Here is an 18,006-nt window from a genome sequence, read left to right on the forward strand (position 1 = left end):
AATATATATGATATGTAAAAATTTGTTAGCTTACAGTGCTTGGATTTTAAAAGGATATTTTTATGAAAAATCAGTAACCTTTATTACTATTATTTTTTTTGGCTGCATCTATGGCATATGTAAGTTTTGGGACCAGCGTTTGAACCCTAGCCACAGCTGTGACCTGTGCCATAGCAGTGACAACGCTGGATCCTTAACTTGCTGTGCTACTAGAAAACTCCTAACCTTTATTATTTTACTTGAACTATGGAACTATGATGCTGTCCACTAACATGAAAATGACTGCTAAATTGTATTGAGAGAAAATAATCTGTTACTTCATTTGGGACATTCAAGATGTATTTCTTAAGACATACCATGGCAGTTAGTTTGGTTTTAATAATTTCTCACACAATAAAAAGAAACTTAACCTTTGAGGCTACATGATTCTGAAGAATATCTAACATTTTTCAAGGTAACTTTTCTTTTTCTTTTTTTTTTTTTTTTTTGACTTTTGTTCTTTTTAGGGCCACACCCGCAGCAAATGGAGGTTCCCAGGCTAGGGGTCTAATAGGAGCTGTCGCTGCAGGCCTACACCAGAGCCCCAGCAACGCCAGAGCCGAGCCACATCTGCGACTTACACCACAGCTCACGGCAATACCGGATCCTTAACCCACTGATCAAGGCCAGGGATCAAACCCGCAACCTCATGGTTCCTAGTCGGATTTATTTCTGCTGTGCCACGACAGGAATTCCAAGGTAACCTTTCACTTTGAAAGCTATGGTCCTTAAGAATAATTTATTGTTCAATCATCTATCAACAAATATGTAATAAAGGGCATACTACTGTTAACAAATGACAGACACATAAACAAGTAATTATAAAAATGTTTTAGGCTGACACATAAATCATATTTGGACTTACAAAAATAACAATTTCATGCAATTCAACCTAAAGTACTCTCAAAGACACCTATTTATGTTACCACATTAACATATATACAAACAAAGCTTAACTATCTAGGAAAATCAAAGAAAGATTCCAAGAGGGAGTTTTATTTGTGCTCAGCCTTGAAGAATGAGTAAGAGTTTGTAAACAGAGATTAACATTCCAGACAGAGGTAACAGCATTTCAAAGGCACAGAAGAAAGAAAATCCTAATGTATTCAGATAATTGCACATCAGGATGTGTGCAGGGTATGTGTGTGGAGTGTTTGTGGATTCTAGGATGGGATGGTGGGACAAAGAGTGGCAAGAATAGATCTTATAAAATAAGTAGGGTCCAGATAGTAGACTTAAAAGCAGTGGAGACCCTTTGAAATGTTTTTAGCAAAGGAGTGACATGACCGCATCTGCATTTTAGAAAGTTCATTTTGACAGTAGTGTGGAAAATAGACTGCAACCTGCAGAAGAACTGGTAGCAGAGAAAATGGTTTGGAGGCCATTTTAACAATCAAGAATAGCCAAGAAATAAAGCAATGGGAATGAGGATAAAGGAGAGAATTAAAGATATACTTAAAGATGTTCGGTGATCATAGAATCTGAAAAAGAAATTGATGTGTGTATATGTATAACTGAATTACTTTGTTGTACAGCAGAAATTATCACAACATTTTAAATCAACTACACATCAATAAAACTTCAAAAAAATAAATTAAAGATGTATTTATACACTCAGAGAATGGGAAGGCAAGGTACAAAAGAAAGAAAAATCATGGCTGCCAAGCATCCACTAGGGAAATGTACATGAAAACCACAAGGATGCACCATGCCACACCTTACTGGAATGGCTATAATAAAAACAACAAAGAGAAAATGGAACCCTCATACATTGTCAGTGTGACTAAAATGGTGCAGTCATTTTGGAGAATAATTTGATAGCTTCTTAGAAGGTTAAACATTAATGTGCCATAAATGCACACAAGAGAAATGGAAATACAGGGCTACACAAAGACATGAAAGGAATGTTTAGAGCTTCAGTCATAATGCCGCAAACTAGAAAACAACTTAAATGTCCATCAACTAATGAACAGATAAACAAAATGTGGTACAGCCATGCAGTGGAATTCTACTCAGCAATAAAAAAGAATGAAGTATTAGTTCATGTTCCAACATGAACAAACTTCAAAAACATGCTAGGTGAAAGAAGTCAGTCACAAAAACCCCATTTTGTATGATTCCATTTATATGAAATCTTTAGAAAAGGCAAATCAATAAAGATAGGAACAGATTAATGACTGCTTGGGACTGGGGCTAGGAAGTGATGCCAACAGCATAAAGGATCTTTTGTCTAATGATGGAAATGTTCTAAAATTGGATTGTTGAGGTGGCTACAAATTTGGTAAGAGTCACAGATAGAGCTAAATATGTAAATTTTATGATATATAAATGGTATTTCAATAAAGCTATTAAAAAACAAATAAAGGAATACCAAAACATTTCATGAGTAAGATAACTATTTCTATTTGGACATGTTAAATTTAAAGTGCTACTGAGACATGGAGAAAGAAATGTCTGAAGATACAGATCTTGCAAACAGGATTACAATCAGATTAGAGATAAGAGATTTGGGACTCAATTTCCACAGGTGGTTGTTGAAGCCATTTATGTGAATGAACTGAGTGTACGTGTGCCATGTGAGACAGAGGCCATGACCTGATCCCTGGAAAATATCAACATTTTAATGAATGGAGAAGGAACCCACTAAGAAATTGCCAGAAAAATAAGAGAACAACAAATGTGACCAATGGCAAGCTCTTCTTCCATAATTCAAAATGCTCATCCCCTCTATTTCTAGATTTGGCACCCTAAACATCTAACTCCCAGCTATGAAGGATGAGGCTCCAGTTCTCTTACACTACCCTCTACCTTTTTAATTTGAATGTTTGGTAAGCTACATTATATCTCTTTCTTCTCTTGGTCACATCTGTAATTTTTTGGCCACCCTTGTGGCATGTGGAAGTTCCTAGGCCAGGGATCAAACCCCAGCCACAGCAGTAATTCCAGCTACAAGGCTAAGAATTTAGCCACTAGGCCACCAGGGAACTCCACATCCAATTTTAAATAACATACTCACACTTGTATATCTTAATGAACATGAGTCAATTAATAGAATTTACCCCTTAACGTGTAAAATAAGTAACTCTACTAACTTCACTTTCATCGTTTCTCTCACCCCCACCTCTTTCTACCCTGATAGCTATACCTTGAGTCTTATATCATGAAGGCTTTTAACATTTCACATTCTCATCTGTGACCCCAATGAAGTTTTTCATAACTTTATCTCTAGATATAAATTTGAAAACCAATAAACTACAGTTTTATCAACATAACTGTAAATAGTATTCACAGCAGACCCATGCAGTGTCAAAGAATAACATTTCTTTCTCTTGTTTCAGTTTCACAATACCTGAGCAACACATAAGATAATATTCCCAACACAAAGAGAAAATACATTCTCTTTTCTTAAACACTGTAGGTTGATCAAAATCATACCACATTTGAATTTGTATCTTATTTGTACCTTTTCTTGCACAGCTTTAGAGTTTTGAGTTGCCTTCATTATTGAGGGGGGACGATGACAGAAGAATAATGTGCTTTATCAAAATATCTCAAATAGCTGCTTTTTTTGAAGTGTAGAGATTTATTTATACCAACAGCAGGTGATCCAGCATAAAACCAAAGCTCCTGAAAGGTTTACTCTGTGACTCTTAATTATTCAGGAACAGGGCTACATCGGCTAATCTCTTCACACACTAGGAGCCCACGGAAGGAATTTCTTTTTCTTTCTTCCTTTCTTCCTTCCTTCCCTCCCTCTCTCCCCCTCTCCCTTTCTTTCTTTCTCTTCCTTCCTTCTTTTTGAAATCTTTTTATCCCCCTTCAGCCACACCCACAGCATATGGAAGTTCCTGGGCTGAGATGTGACCTAAGCCAAAGATGTAGCAACAATGGATCCCTAACCCACTGTGCTAGGCCAGGGATCAAACCATCGCCTCCAGAGAGACAAGCTGGATATTAATCCACTGTGCAGAGCAGGAACTCCAGAGACAGGAATTTCTTATACACAGGTATGACATGGCTGCACAGAGTCTGTACCAGGTGACAACATACTGCATGGGCTCGTTCTCCAGAGTGACTCTGGTCTGCCCTCCAATGGGTCCTTCAAAGACTGTGCTTTGGAAGTCAGCATCGGTGAAAATGCGGTCTATACCTGGGAACCTAGGCCACAGTCTCCAGGTCCTGGCAATGCCAGTGGTTCACATCTGGATTATTCCCAGGGACAACAGGCTTCCTGGTTTCTGTCAGCCTCACCATTCCAACTAGGCCCATTTCTCCTTCAAATCTGGCCTGTACACTGTGTTTAAGGACTCACTTTCCTCCTGGGCACAAACGCTCTATTTACCTGAATGGTGATTCCTAGGTCAGCACAGTGAAAGGGGGTGACAAGGTAGGCACGAGTGAACAAGGAGAGCCAGTAGGCTGGTCTCCCAGGCTGGGTCTTCGACGGTCTGAGATACCCTGTACAGCAACTTGGCATGGTTAAAGTGCCTCCTGACCTTCAATGGCCTGTACTCTGGATTTTTTGGTTCCACTGGGTCTGCTAGCAGAGATGGGCTTGGCCATAACTCTAGACTATAGCTCTGCAATCAACTTCAGCTTCCATTTCCAATGTTGGACCTGCAGCATCTCCAGGTCAAAGGCAGTAACAAGACTGAGAAGCAGGAACCACTAAAGAAAGGAATTGTTTTCTGTTTTTGTGGCAGTTGCTTTGGCTTAAGAGCTGCCAAACCTGCTGGGCCTCCAGGCCAGCCCTTGGGAGGCACATGTAAACTGTGGTGATTAGTCCTGCTTTCCTTTAGGATCCCAGACACTTGGGTTTCAGTCTTGGGTGGCCCTGTATTTGTCCAAGGAGGTGTAGGAAGTTACTGTATGTCTATGGTCAAGTGTGTAATACGAGAGTGTGGGAGGAGACAGCCTTGGGTATGTTGTGAGGACACAGTGCTTGGCAGAGTGGGCACGCAACCAGGGCCTGATTCAGGGGCTCAGGCAGCAGTCCCAGAGCTTGTCAGAATGCCCATACCCACTCTGCCCCTGGGCAAAATGGAGGGCAGGGATAGGGCAGCTTTTCCTAGGTGCCTAGGGCACAACTGCATGAGTCCTCACCTGGGTGCAAGGCAGCCCCCAGGAGACTCCTCCTGATGGTACTGACCTAGCACCCATCCCACACAGCAAAATCCTCAACTGTGAGTCCTGAAGCCCCAGCTCTCAAATATCCATATTAATCATATTATTAATTGCATGCAGTTTTCTTTCGTTTTCTTAGATACCCCTTCCATCCCCTATCTCCTGCTCAAATCTGGACTGAATGTTTTCTAGAACTACTGCCAAATTCAGCATATCAATAACCACTTTAAATGCAATGGACTAAATTCTCCATTTGAAAGACACTGTGGCTGAATGGATTAAAAAACAAGACCCGGAGTTCCCGTGGCGCAGTGGTTAAAGAATCCGACTAGGAACCATGAGGTTGCGGGTTCAGTCCCTGTCCTTGCTCAGTGGGTTAACGATCCGGCGTTGCCGTGAGCTGTGGTGTAGGTTGCAGACACGGCTCCGATCCCACGTTGCTGTGGCTCTGGCGTAGGCCGGTGGCTACAGCTCCGATTGGACCCCTAGCCTGGGAACCTCCATATGCCGCGGGAGCGGCCCAAGAAATAGCAACAACAACAACAACAACAAAGACAAAAAAGACAAAAAAAAAAAAAAAACAAGACCCAATTATATGCTGCCTTAAAGACAGTCAATTCAGCTTTAAGGAAACAAGTGGAATGAAAGTGAAGGGATGGAAACAGATATTCCATGCAAATGAAATGAAAAGAGAGCAGGGATAATTCCACTTATCAGACAATATAGACTTTTTTTTTTTTTTTGTCTTTTTGCTGTTTCTTGGGCCGCTCCTGCGGCATATGGAGGTTCCCAGGCTAGAGGTTGAATCGGAGCTGTAGCCACCGGCCTACGCCAGGGCCACAGCAACGCGGGATCCGAGCCGCGTCTGCAACCTACACCACAGCTCACGGCAATGCCGGATCGTTAACCCACTGAGCAAGGACAGGGACTGAACCCGCAACCTCATGGTTCCTAGTCGGATTCGTTAACCACTGCGCCACGACGGGAACTCCAGACAATATAGACTTTAAGCCAAATTATGACAAGAGAAAAAGTAGGTCATTACATAATAAAGGAGTCAATTCATCAAGAGACTGTAACAACTGTAAATATTTATGCTCCCAATACTGGAGCACCTAACCATATAAAGCAAATATTAACAGATCTGAAGGGAAAAATAGACAGCAATATAAACAACAGTAAAGGACTTTACTACTCCACTTTCAACAATGAACAGATCATACAGACAGAAAATCATTAAGAAAATACAAAACATACTATACATTAGATCAGATGGACATAACAGACATGTACAAATATTCTATCCAACAACAGCAGGATACACATTCTTCAAATACATATGGAACATTCTCCAGGATGCATTATATGTTAGGCCATAAAAAAAGTCTTAATACATTTGAGAAGAATGAAATCATACCAAGCATCTTTTCTGACCACAATAGTATGAAACTAGAAATCAATTACAAGGCGAAAATTGAAAAGTCATTAATATATGAAGATTATATAACATGCTCCTGAACAACAAATAGGTCAAAAAAAATCAAAATGGAAATTAAAAAATGTCTTGAAACAAATGAAATTGAAATACAATGTATCAAAACTTATGGGCTGCAGTAAAAGCTGTTTGAAAAGTTTAAAGAAAAAAAATCTCAAATAAACCACTTAATGTTACATCTCAAGGAACTTAAAAAAGGACAAGCTAAGTCCAAGTTAGTAGAAGGAAGGAAATAAAGATCAGAATAGGAATAAATAAAAGAGAGACTATGAAGACAATAAAGGTCAAGAAAATAAGAGCTGGTTTTTTGAATGATAAAATAACTACAATTTTAACTGAATAAAAAAAGAAAAGCCTGAAATAGATAAAATTAGATATCAATGAGGAGACACTACAACTGAGAAGACATATATGCTAAGATTCATAAGAAACTACTGTGGACAATTATATACTAACAAATTAGATACCTACAAGAAACAGATAAATTCCTAGGAACACAAAACCTACCCAAGTGAATCATGAAGAAATAGTAAATCTGAAAGAACCAATTACTAGTCAGCAGACTGAGGCAGTAATCAAAAGCCTCTCAACAAAGAAAAATCCAGGACAAGATGGCTTTCCTGGTGTATTCTACTAAAACTTTGCCTTGCAAGCATTTAAAGAAGAATTAACCAATACTTCTCAAACTGTTCTCAAAAAATAAAGAGGGAGTATTCTGAACTCATTTCACAAAGCCAGCATTCCAGGATACCAAAGCCAGACATGGAAACTATAGAAAAAGAAAATTACAAACCAATACCTCTGATGAGTACGGATGCAAAAATCCTCAACATAACACTAGCAAACCAAATTCAGTAGCACATTAATAGACATAATAGATCATGATCAAGTGGTATTTATTCCTGGGATGCAAGGATGATTCGACATGCACAAATCAATAAATGTGTTTCACTACATTAAATAAATGAAGGCTAAAAGTCATACATACAATCATCTCAATTCATGCAGAAAAAGCATTTGATGAAATTCAACATCCTTTTATGATTAAAAAAAAGAACTCTTAACAAATTAGGTTTAGGTAGAGGGTACCTCAACCTAATTAGGGCCTTATATGTCAACACTACGGCTAATGCTATACCAACGGTAAAAAGCTGAAAATGTTTCTTCTAAGATCAGAAGAAAAACACAGGGGATCATTCTCACCACTTTTTTTCTTCATGGTACTGCAAGTCATAGCCAGAGCAATTAAGCAAGAAAAAGGTATAAAATGAATCCAAATAGGAAAGGAATAAAAAAAATAAAATTCTATCTGCAAACGACATGATATTATATACAGAAAACCCTGAAGACACCACACACACACACACACAGAAACTGTTAGAACAAATCAGTAAATCCAGGAAAGTTATAGGATAAAAAATCAATATACAAAAATAAATTGTACTTCTATATACTAACAATGAACTATTTACAGAGATGTAAAACATACACCAATTTAAAATAGAAAAATAACAAAATCCTTAGGAATAAATTTAACCAAGGGGGTGGGTAAAGGAGCTATACAGTGAATGCTATAAAACACTGATGAAAGAAATTTAAGATAACACAAATATTCCATATCCATGAATTATAAAAATTAATATTGTTAAAGTATTCATACTAACCAAAGATATCTCCAGATTCAATGTAATCCCTATCAAGATTCCAATGGTGTTTTTCACAGAAATAGAAAAATAATCCTAAAATTTCTATTGGACGACAAAAGGCTCCAAATAGCATAGCAAACCTGAGAAAGATGAACCAAGCTGGAGGCATCACACTTCCTAATTTCAAACTATACTGCAAAGCTATAGTAATAAAAACAGTGTGGTATAAGCATAGAAACAGACTCATAGATCAATGGAACAGATTAGAAGGCCCAGAAATAAACCCATGAATATTAGGCCAATTAGTTTTTCCACAGAATTGCCAAGAATATACAATGGGGAAAGAATAGTCTCTTCAATAAATGGTGACAGAAAAAATGGATATCCACATACAAAAAGAGTAATATTTGATCCCTTTTTTAAATCACTCACAAAAAACCTCGAATTGGAATAAAGACAAATTTAAGATCTGGAATCATAAAATCCCTAGAAGAAAACACAGAGAAAACTTCCATGACATTGGTCTTGGCAATGATTTTTTGGATTTGACACCAAAAGCAAAGGCAACAAAAACAAAAATAAATAAGTGAGACGAAAAAGTTGCTGTAAAGCAAAGCAAAACCAACAAAACGAGAAGACAACCTATGGAATGAGAGAAAATATTTGTAAACCACAGAACTGATAAGGGTTTAATATCCAAAATAAACAAGGAATTCATAGAACTTAATAGCAAAAAAGCAAATAACCCAATTTATATGGTCAGAGGAACTGAATAGAATTCTTCCAAAGACAACACATATATGGCCAACAGGTACATGAAAAGGTGCTCGACATTACTAAGCATCAGGGAAATGCGAATCAAAACCACTTCACACCTCCTAGGATATCTATCATCAAAAAGACAAGAGATAACAAATGTGGATGAGGATGTGGAGAAAAGAGAACCCACTATGGAAAAGAGTATGGAGAGTCCATAAAAAGTGAAAAATAGAACATCTGATCCAGTGATCCTACTTCTGAGTGTACATCTAAAGAACATAAAACCTTTTTCTCAAACAGATATCTCTACTCTCACATTCACTGCAGCATGATTCACAATGGCCAAGGTATGGAAACAACCTAAATGTCTGCTGACAATGAATGAAGAAATTATGATTCACACACATATAAATATTATACAGCATTAAAAAAGAAGGAAATTCCTGCCCTTAGCAACAAGTAAGAACCTGAAGGGGATTATGCTAAGTAAAATATGTGAGACTGAGAAAGATAAGTACTGCATGGTATTTATATGTAGCGTCTAAAAAAAGTTGTTTTTGTTCGTTTGTTTAGGGCCACAGGTGTGGCATATGGAAGTTCCCAGGCTAGGAGGTGAATCAGAGCTATAGCTGCCAGCCTATGCCACAGCCACAGCAATGCCAGATCCCAGCCATGTCTGCAATCTACACCACAGTTCACAGCAATGCCAGATCCTTAACCCTCTTAGCGAGGCCATGTATTAAACCTGCATCTTCATGGATACTAGTTGGGTTCATTTCTGCTAAGCCACAAGGGGAACTCCAAAAAAAATTTTTTTAATTAAAAAGTCAAATTCATAGGGAGTTCCCTGTTGGCTCAGGGGGTAAGGATCCAGCGTTGTCACTGCTGTGATGTGGGTTGGATTCCTGGCCCCAGAACTTTTGCTTTCCACAGGCACAGCTCAAATAGAAATGCATATATATTATTATATATTGCAAAATATATATTATTGTATATTGATTAATACATATTATATATAATATATAATATATAGTATAATATATATTATACAACATAATGTATAATAATATATTGTACTGTATAACTTAAATTTACTAAGAGAGTAGAACTTAAGAGTTCTCATTTTTTAAAAAAGTAAACATGATATAAGGTGATGGATATGTTAACTTGATTTTGAAAATCCTTTCAAATGTATACATTTCAAATCATCACATTGTACATTGCACATATATTACCATTATATTTATCAATAATGCCATAATAAAGCCTGAAAAGAAAGCCCTGCTCCATAAAAGCCACTGTCTGAGAACACAAGCCACAGACTGAGAAAAAACATGGAGAAGACATACTTAATAAAGGACTATTATCCAAAACATCCACAGAACTCTTAAATAAGGAAACGATCAAACCAATTTAAAAAATGGGCAAAAGGCCTTAATAGACGTTTCACCAGAGAAAATATATAGAAGCAAATAAGCATAAGAAAAGATTCTCAACATCACATGTCATCAGGGAACTGCAAATTAAAACAAGGAGATACAACTATAACACCTATTAGAAAGTTGAAAATCCAAAACAGTGACAACACCAAATGCCAGTAAGGAAATGGAAAAACAGGAATTCTTATTCATTGCTGGTGGGAAGGTAAAAAATTACATCCACTTGAATGATAATTTGGCAGTTTCTTGTGAAACTAAATATAACTTTTATCATAAGATCCAGCAATCATATTTCTTGGTATTTACTCAAAGGAGTAGAAAACTTATGTCTCCACAAAAACTGAACACTAATGCTTACAATAACTTTGTTAATAACTGTCAAAACGTTGAAGCAACCAAGATGTCTTTCAGTAGAGAAAGAGATAATGAAACTAGTACATAAAGACAATGGAATATTATTCAGTGCTAAAAATAAATGCATTGTCAAGCCAGAAAAAGACATAGAGGAACTCTAAATGCATATTACTAAGTGAAAGAAGCCAACCTGATAAGGCTACATAATGTATGATTGCAACAATATGACATTCTGGAAAAAGCAAAACTATGAAGGCAGTAAAATGATCAGCAGTTGCCAGGAGTTAAAGGGGAGAGAAGGATGAATAGGTAGAGCACAGAGAATTTTTAGGGCAATGAAAATGTTCTATAGGATATCATAATGGGTTATAATACATACCCATTATGATGCTAATCTGGGTAATATCGATGCATCAACGTGATTCTGACAGTTGGGAAGGCTGTGCATGTGTGGAAGCAAGAAACATACAGGAACTCTGTACTTTCTGCCCCCCCCCCTTTTTTTTGTCTTTTGTCTTTTTGAGCACCAAACCCATGGCATACGGAGATTCCCAGACTAGGGATCTAATGGGAGCTGTTGCTATGCCACAGCCACAGCCACGCCAGATCCAAGCCGAGTCTGCTGCCTACACCACAGATCATGGCAACACCAGATCCTTAACCCAGCGAGCGAGGCCAGGGATTGAACCGCAACCTCATGGTTCCTAGTTGGATTAATTTCCACTAAGCCACAATGGGAACTCCCTTTCTGCTTTTTCAGTGAACCTAAAACTGCTCTAAAAAATAAAACCTATTTTTAAAAAAAGGAGTGGAAGAGCAGACTAGAAGTGGAAAAAGGGAGTTAGCTTTCATCAGACATCATCATCTATTTCTCCAAATCACAATGAATGTCTAATTTGTAAGAGGAAGAGAAATATCCACAACCTTTTAAAAAAATTCTTTAAGATTTTTATTTTTTCTACTAGTTTATTTATACAGTCCTGTTAATTTCTGCTGTAGAGCAAAGTGACCCAGTCATTCATATATATATATATATATATATATATATATATATACACACACACATTCTTTTTCTCACATCATCATCCTCCATCATGTTCCATCACAAGTGACTAGAAACAGTTCCCTATGCTATACAACAGGATCTCATTGCTTATCCACTCTAAATGCAATAGATTGCATCTACTAACCGCGAATTCCCAGTCCATCCCAATCCCTCCCACTTGGCATCCACAAGTCTGTTCTCCAAGTCTGAGTTTCTATTCTGTAGATAGGTTCATTTGTGCCATATATTAGATTTCAGATATAAGTGATATCATATGGTATTTGTCTTTCTCTTTGCGACTTCAGTTAGTATGAGAGTCTCTAGTACCATCTATGTTGCTGCAAATGGCACTATTTTACTCTTATTTTTATGGATGAGTAGTATTCCATTGTGTTTATATACCACATCTTCTTAATCCATTCATCTGTCAATGGATATTTAGGTTGTTTCCATGTCTTGGCTACTGTGAATAGTGTTGCAATCAACACAGGGGTACAGGTATTTTTTTCAATGAAAGTTTTATCTGGATATATGCCCAGGAGTGAGACTGCTGGCTCATATGGTAGTTCTATATTTAGTTTTCTGAGGTACCTCCATACTGTTTTCCGTAGTGGTTGTACCAATTTATGTTCCCACCGACAGCGAAGGAGGGGACCTTTTTTCCACACCCTCTCCAGCATTTTTTACTTGTTGACTTATTAATAATGATGGCCACTCTGACTAGTGTGAGGTGGTACCTCATTGTAGTTTTGACTTGTACCTCTCTAATAATCAGTGAAGTTGAGCATTTTTTCATGTGCCTGTTGGCCATCTGGTGTACCTTCTTGGGAGAAATGTCAATTCGGGTCTTTTGCCCATTTTTTGATTGGGTTGTTTTTGTTTATTTTTGCTGTTGCATTGTATAAATTGTTTGTATATTTTAGAAATTAAGCCCTTGTCAGTTGCATCATTTGAAACTATTTTCTCCCATTCTATAGGTTCTCTTTTTGTTGTTTTGGTTTTGTTTTTTTTAGGGTTTCCTTTCCCATGCAAAAGCCTATAAGTTTGATTAGGTCCCATTAGTTTATTTTTGTTTTTATTTCTGTTGCCTTGGGAGACTGACCTAAGAAAACATTTGTATAGTTGATGTCAGACAATGTTTTACCTATGTTCTCTTCTAGGAATTTTATGGTATCTTATGTTTAAGTCTTTAAGCCATTTTGAGTTTATTCTTGTACATGGTGTGAAGGTGTATGCAAGTTTCATTGATTTCCATGCAGCTGTCCAGTTTTCCCAGCATCACTTACTGAAAAGACTGTCCTTTTACCATTTTCTAGTCTTGTCTCCTTTGTTGAAGATTAATTGACCTTGGGTGTTTGGGTTTATTTCTGGGTTCTCTATCCTGTTCCATTGGTCCATACGTCTGTTTTGGTACCAGTACCGCACTTTTTTGACTACTGTAGCTTGTAATATTGTCTGAAGTCTGGAAGAGTTATGCCTCCTGCTTGTTTTGTTTTTTTCTCTCATGATTGCTTTGGCAATTCTGGGTCTTTTATGGTTCCATATAAGTTTTTGGATTGTTTGTTCTGGTTCTGTGAAAAATATCATGGGCAATTTGATAGGAATTGCATTGAATCTGTAGGTTGCTTTGAGTAGTATGGCCATTTTTACAATATTAATTCTTCATCCAGCATGGAATATCTTTCCATTTCTTTGAATCCTCTTTAATTTCCTTGATTAATGTTTTATAGTTCAGCATATAATTCTTTCACCTCCTTGGTCAGATTTATTCCTAGGTATTTAATTTTGGGGGGCACAATTTTAAAATATGGCTGCCTGATGGGAGGGGGAGGGAGTGGGAGGGATCGGGAGCTTGGGCTTATGAGACACAACTTAGAATAGATTTACAAGGAGATCCTGCTGAATAGCATTGAGAACTTTGTCTAGATACACATGTTGCAACAGAAGAAAGGCTGGGGGAAAAATGTAATTGTAATGTATACATGTAAGGATAACCTGACCCCCTTGCTGTACAGTGGGAAAATTAAAAAAATAATAATAATCTATATGGAAAAAAATCTGAAAAAAAAGGAGATATATATGTGTATGTATAACTGAATCACTTTGCTGTACAGCAGAAATTAACACAACACTGTAAATCAGCTATACTTTAACAAAAAATTTTTAATGAAAAAAATAAATAAAAAATAAAATGCATTGTATTTTTGTATTCCTTTTCTAATATTTCCTTGTTATTACAGAGAAATGCAACCAATTTCTGAATGTTAATCTTGTATCCTGGTACTTTGCTGAATTCGTTGATCAGTTAGAGTAGTTTTTGTGTGGAGTCCTTAGGGTTTTCTATATATAGCATCATATCATCTGCATACAGTGACAGTTTTACCTCTTCTCTTCCAATTTGGATACATTTTATTTCTTTTGCTTCTCTGACTGCTGTGGCTAGGACTTCCAATACTATGTTGAATAAAAGTGGTGAGACCAGGCATCCTTGTCTTGTTCCAGATTTTAGTGGGAAGGGTTTCAGCTTTTCTCTGCTGAATATTATATTGGCTGTGGGTTTGTCATAAAGGCTTTTATTATGTCAAGGTATGTTCCTGCTATACCCACTTTGGTAAGAGTTTTTACCATGAATGGATATTGGATTTTGTCAAGTGCTTTTTCTGAATCTATTGAAATGATCATGTGGTTTTTGACTTTTCTTTTGTTAATGTAGTATATGACATTGAACCATCTTTGTGAACTTGGGATGAATCCCACTTGGTCATGGTCCATGATCTTTTTTTATGTCATTGGATTCGATTGGCTAAAATTTTGTTGAGAATCTTTACATCTATATTCATCAAAGATATTGGCCTATAATTTTCTATTTTGGTAGTATCTTTGTTTTGGTAGTAGGGTGATGGTGGCTTCATAGAATGTCTTTGGGAGTGTTCCTTAGTCTTCAATCTTTTGGAAAAGTTTAAGAAGGATGGGTATAAGTTCTTCCTTATATGTTTGGTAGAATTTGCCTGTAAAGCCATTTGGTCCTGGACTTTTGTTTGTAGGGAGTGTTTTTTATTACATATTCAATTTCATTTCTAGTGATCAGTCTGTTCAATTGATCAACTTCTTCTTGATTCAGTTTTTGCAGGCTGTAAGTCCATTTCTTTTACGTTGTCAAATTTGTTGGCATGTAATTGTTCATAGTATTCTCTTATGGTTTTTTGTATTCCTGCAGTATCCATTGAGATCTCTCCTTTTTCATTTCTTATTTTGTGTATTTGAGTTCTTTCTCTCCTCTTCTTGGTGAGTCTGGCCAGAGGTATGTCAATTTTGTTTACCCTTTCAAAAAATCAGCTCTTGGTTTTACTGTTTTTTTTTCCTATTGTCTTTTGAATCTCTACTTTATTGATTTCCTCTCTGATCTTTATGATTTCCTTCCTTCTGTTGAGTTTAGGTTTTGTTTGTTCCTCTTTATCTAATTCTTTTAGGTGGTGGGTTAAGTTGTCAATTTGAGATTTTTCTTCTTTTCTGAGGAAGGCCTCTATCGCTATGAAATTTCTTTTAAGCACTGATTTTGTGGCATCCCATAGATTTTGAATGGTTGTGTTTTCATTATCATTTGCCTCAAGGTATTTTTTTAATTTCCCTTTTGATTTCCTCACTGACCCATTGGTTTTTTAGTAGGATGTTGTTTCATCACCATGTAATCAGTTTTTTATCATTTCTTCTCCTGTGGTTGATTTCTATTTTCATGCCACTGTAGTCAGAGAAGATTCTTGAAATAATTTCTATACTCTTAAATTTGTTGAGGTTTTGTGCCCCAGTATGTGATCAATCTCTGAGAATGTTCCACATGCCTTTGAAAAGAATGTATATTCTGACTTTTTTTTTTTTTTTTTGGATGTAATGTCCTGAAAATGTCGATGAAGTCTAACTTTTCTATTGTGGCATATAGGATCTCTGCTGCCTTACTGATCTTCTGTCTAGAGGCTCTGTCCATCAATGTAAGTGGGGTGTTAAAGTCTCCTACTATTACTGTATTCCCATGAACTTCTCATTTTTTTTAAATTTTTTTTTTTTATTTTTAGGGCTGTGCCCGAGCCATGTGGAAGTTCCCAAGGTAGGGGTCAAATTGGAGCTATAGCAGCCAGCCTATGCCACACCCACAGCAATGTGGGATCTGAGCCACATCTGTGACCTACACCACAGTTCCTACAACACCAAGATCCCTGACCCACTGAGCAAGGCCAGGGATAGAACACAGAACCTCATTATACTAGTTGGATTTGATTTCACTGAGCCACAATGGGAACTCTCCATTTCTACTTTTATGTCTGTTAGTATTTGTTGTATGTATCTGGGTGCTCCTACATTAGGGGCATATATACTGATGAGTGTAATATCCTCTTCTTGAATGGATCCTTTTATCATTAAATAGTGTCCTTCTTTGGAAACTAATATTGGATGCTTCGGACATTACTGTGTCCTTTCTTCATGGCCTTCATTTCATATCAGTCTATTTTGTCTGATATGAATATTGCAACTCCTGGTCTCCTGTCTTTTCCATCTGCATGAAATATCTTTTTCCATCCCCTTGTTTTGAATTTATATGTGTCCTTTGCCCTAAGGTGAGTCTCTTGTAGACAGCATATTGTAGATTCTTGCTTTTTTATCCAATCTGCCACTCCATGTCTTTCAATTAAAACATTCAGTCCATTGACATTTAAGGTAATTATTGATAAATATTTATTTATTGCCATTTTAAACCTTTCAGGAGTGCTAATTCCACCCTGATTCCTTCTCTCTCTCTCTTTTTCCTTTTGCTCTACCCAGTTATGTGGAGGGTTTCTTGCCCTTTTTGGAGGTTTAAGGTCTTCTGCCAGTGTTCAATAGATGTTCTACGTGTAGATGGGTTTCTTTTTTGATGTGTTTGTGGGAGGAGATGAGCACTACATCTTACCCCTTCACCATCTTGATCCTTCTCCTCTACAACTTTAAAAGGGCAGACAATTTCTAGAATTATTTCTTGGGGAACCTAAATTATACCACTAAAAGCCTCAAAGATGAAGTATCTAAAGATAAAGAACAGGGAATTCCCATTGTGGCTCAGTGGTAACGAACCTCACTAGTATCCATGACTAGCATCCTGGTCTCATTCAGTGGGTTGGGGAACCCAGCATTGCCATGAGCTGCAGTGTGAGTCACAGACATGGCTCAGCTCCCATGTTGTTATGGCTGTGACGCAGGCAAGCAGCTTCATCCCAAATTCAACCCCTGGCCTGACAACTTCCATGTGCCAAGGGTGTGGCCCTAAAAAGCAAAAAAAAAAAATTTAAAAAGCGAAAGAACAGCATCCATATACTCAGAGTCTACAGTAAGAAGCACTGGGCTTGTAACTTAAAATAATACACAATACAAAAGCAGCATTCTGAATTCAATACTGTCACCAATTAGATATTTGTAATTCATCAAAAACAATGCTAAAGATAAATACTTGTTAAAGGCAAGTTAAAGCTTCCTCATAATTCAGTACTTGAATTGGATGAATTTTTGACTACTGAAAGATTTTATTCTTACTATTCAAACATTAGAATATTAATATTCAATGACATAAGAAAAGCAGAGATGTCAAAATAATGCAAATAACCGATCCAAATTCATCCTTCCTCTTAAGAGCAGATCAAATGAGGCAACCTTATTGATTATGGCTTAAAGATGCTATGCTGCAAGTTTCTGTACATGCTCTATGTACAGAAGACTCTATGTCTGTACATGCTCTCCCTTGGAATCTAACCATCTCCATGGCTTCAATTAATCCTCTACAGAAAAAAATTCTCATTTTTTATTTATAGCCCTAATTATTCTCATAATCTCCATCTTTAAACTCTTAAACATAAATGTCTCACCTATTTAAATTCAAACTACATAATTCAAACCAACAAATATTTACTGAGTCACTATTTTGTATTAGACAACACAAGACACACAGAAGAATTAAACCATTTCCTACTCTTAAGGAGCATATAGTCTAGTTGGTGAGAAACATGAAAAGCTCAACAGTAAATGCAGAGCCATACAAAGCAGTTTTTATATATTATAGATACATGAATTACATAAATAGTT

General features: G+C 36.9%; 2 protein-coding genes across 4 annotated transcripts in view; both read right to left on the reverse strand.

The window, feature by feature from the left end:
• Nucleotides 1-18,006, reverse strand: part of NRG4 (neuregulin 4) — a 131,696-nt gene that overhangs the window by 83,382 nt on the left and 30,308 nt on the right. The gene's annotated exons all lie outside the window — the stretch shown is intronic.
• On the reverse strand, nt 676-4,625 carry LOC100155488 (surfeit locus protein 1; the record flags this gene model as incomplete). The annotated part of the gene is given in 4 exon segments (XM_021100051.1): nt 676-4,199; nt 4,201-4,317; nt 4,319-4,433; nt 4,435-4,625. Coding segments are annotated over 4 exon segments (663 nt in total), but the record flags the coding sequence as incomplete, so codon positions are not given.

Source organism: Sus scrofa, chromosome 7 (assembly GCF_000003025.6).
Source record: "Sus scrofa isolate TJ Tabasco breed Duroc chromosome 7, Sscrofa11.1, whole genome shotgun sequence".
Lineage (NCBI taxonomy): Eukaryota > Metazoa > Chordata > Mammalia > Artiodactyla > Suidae > Sus > Sus scrofa.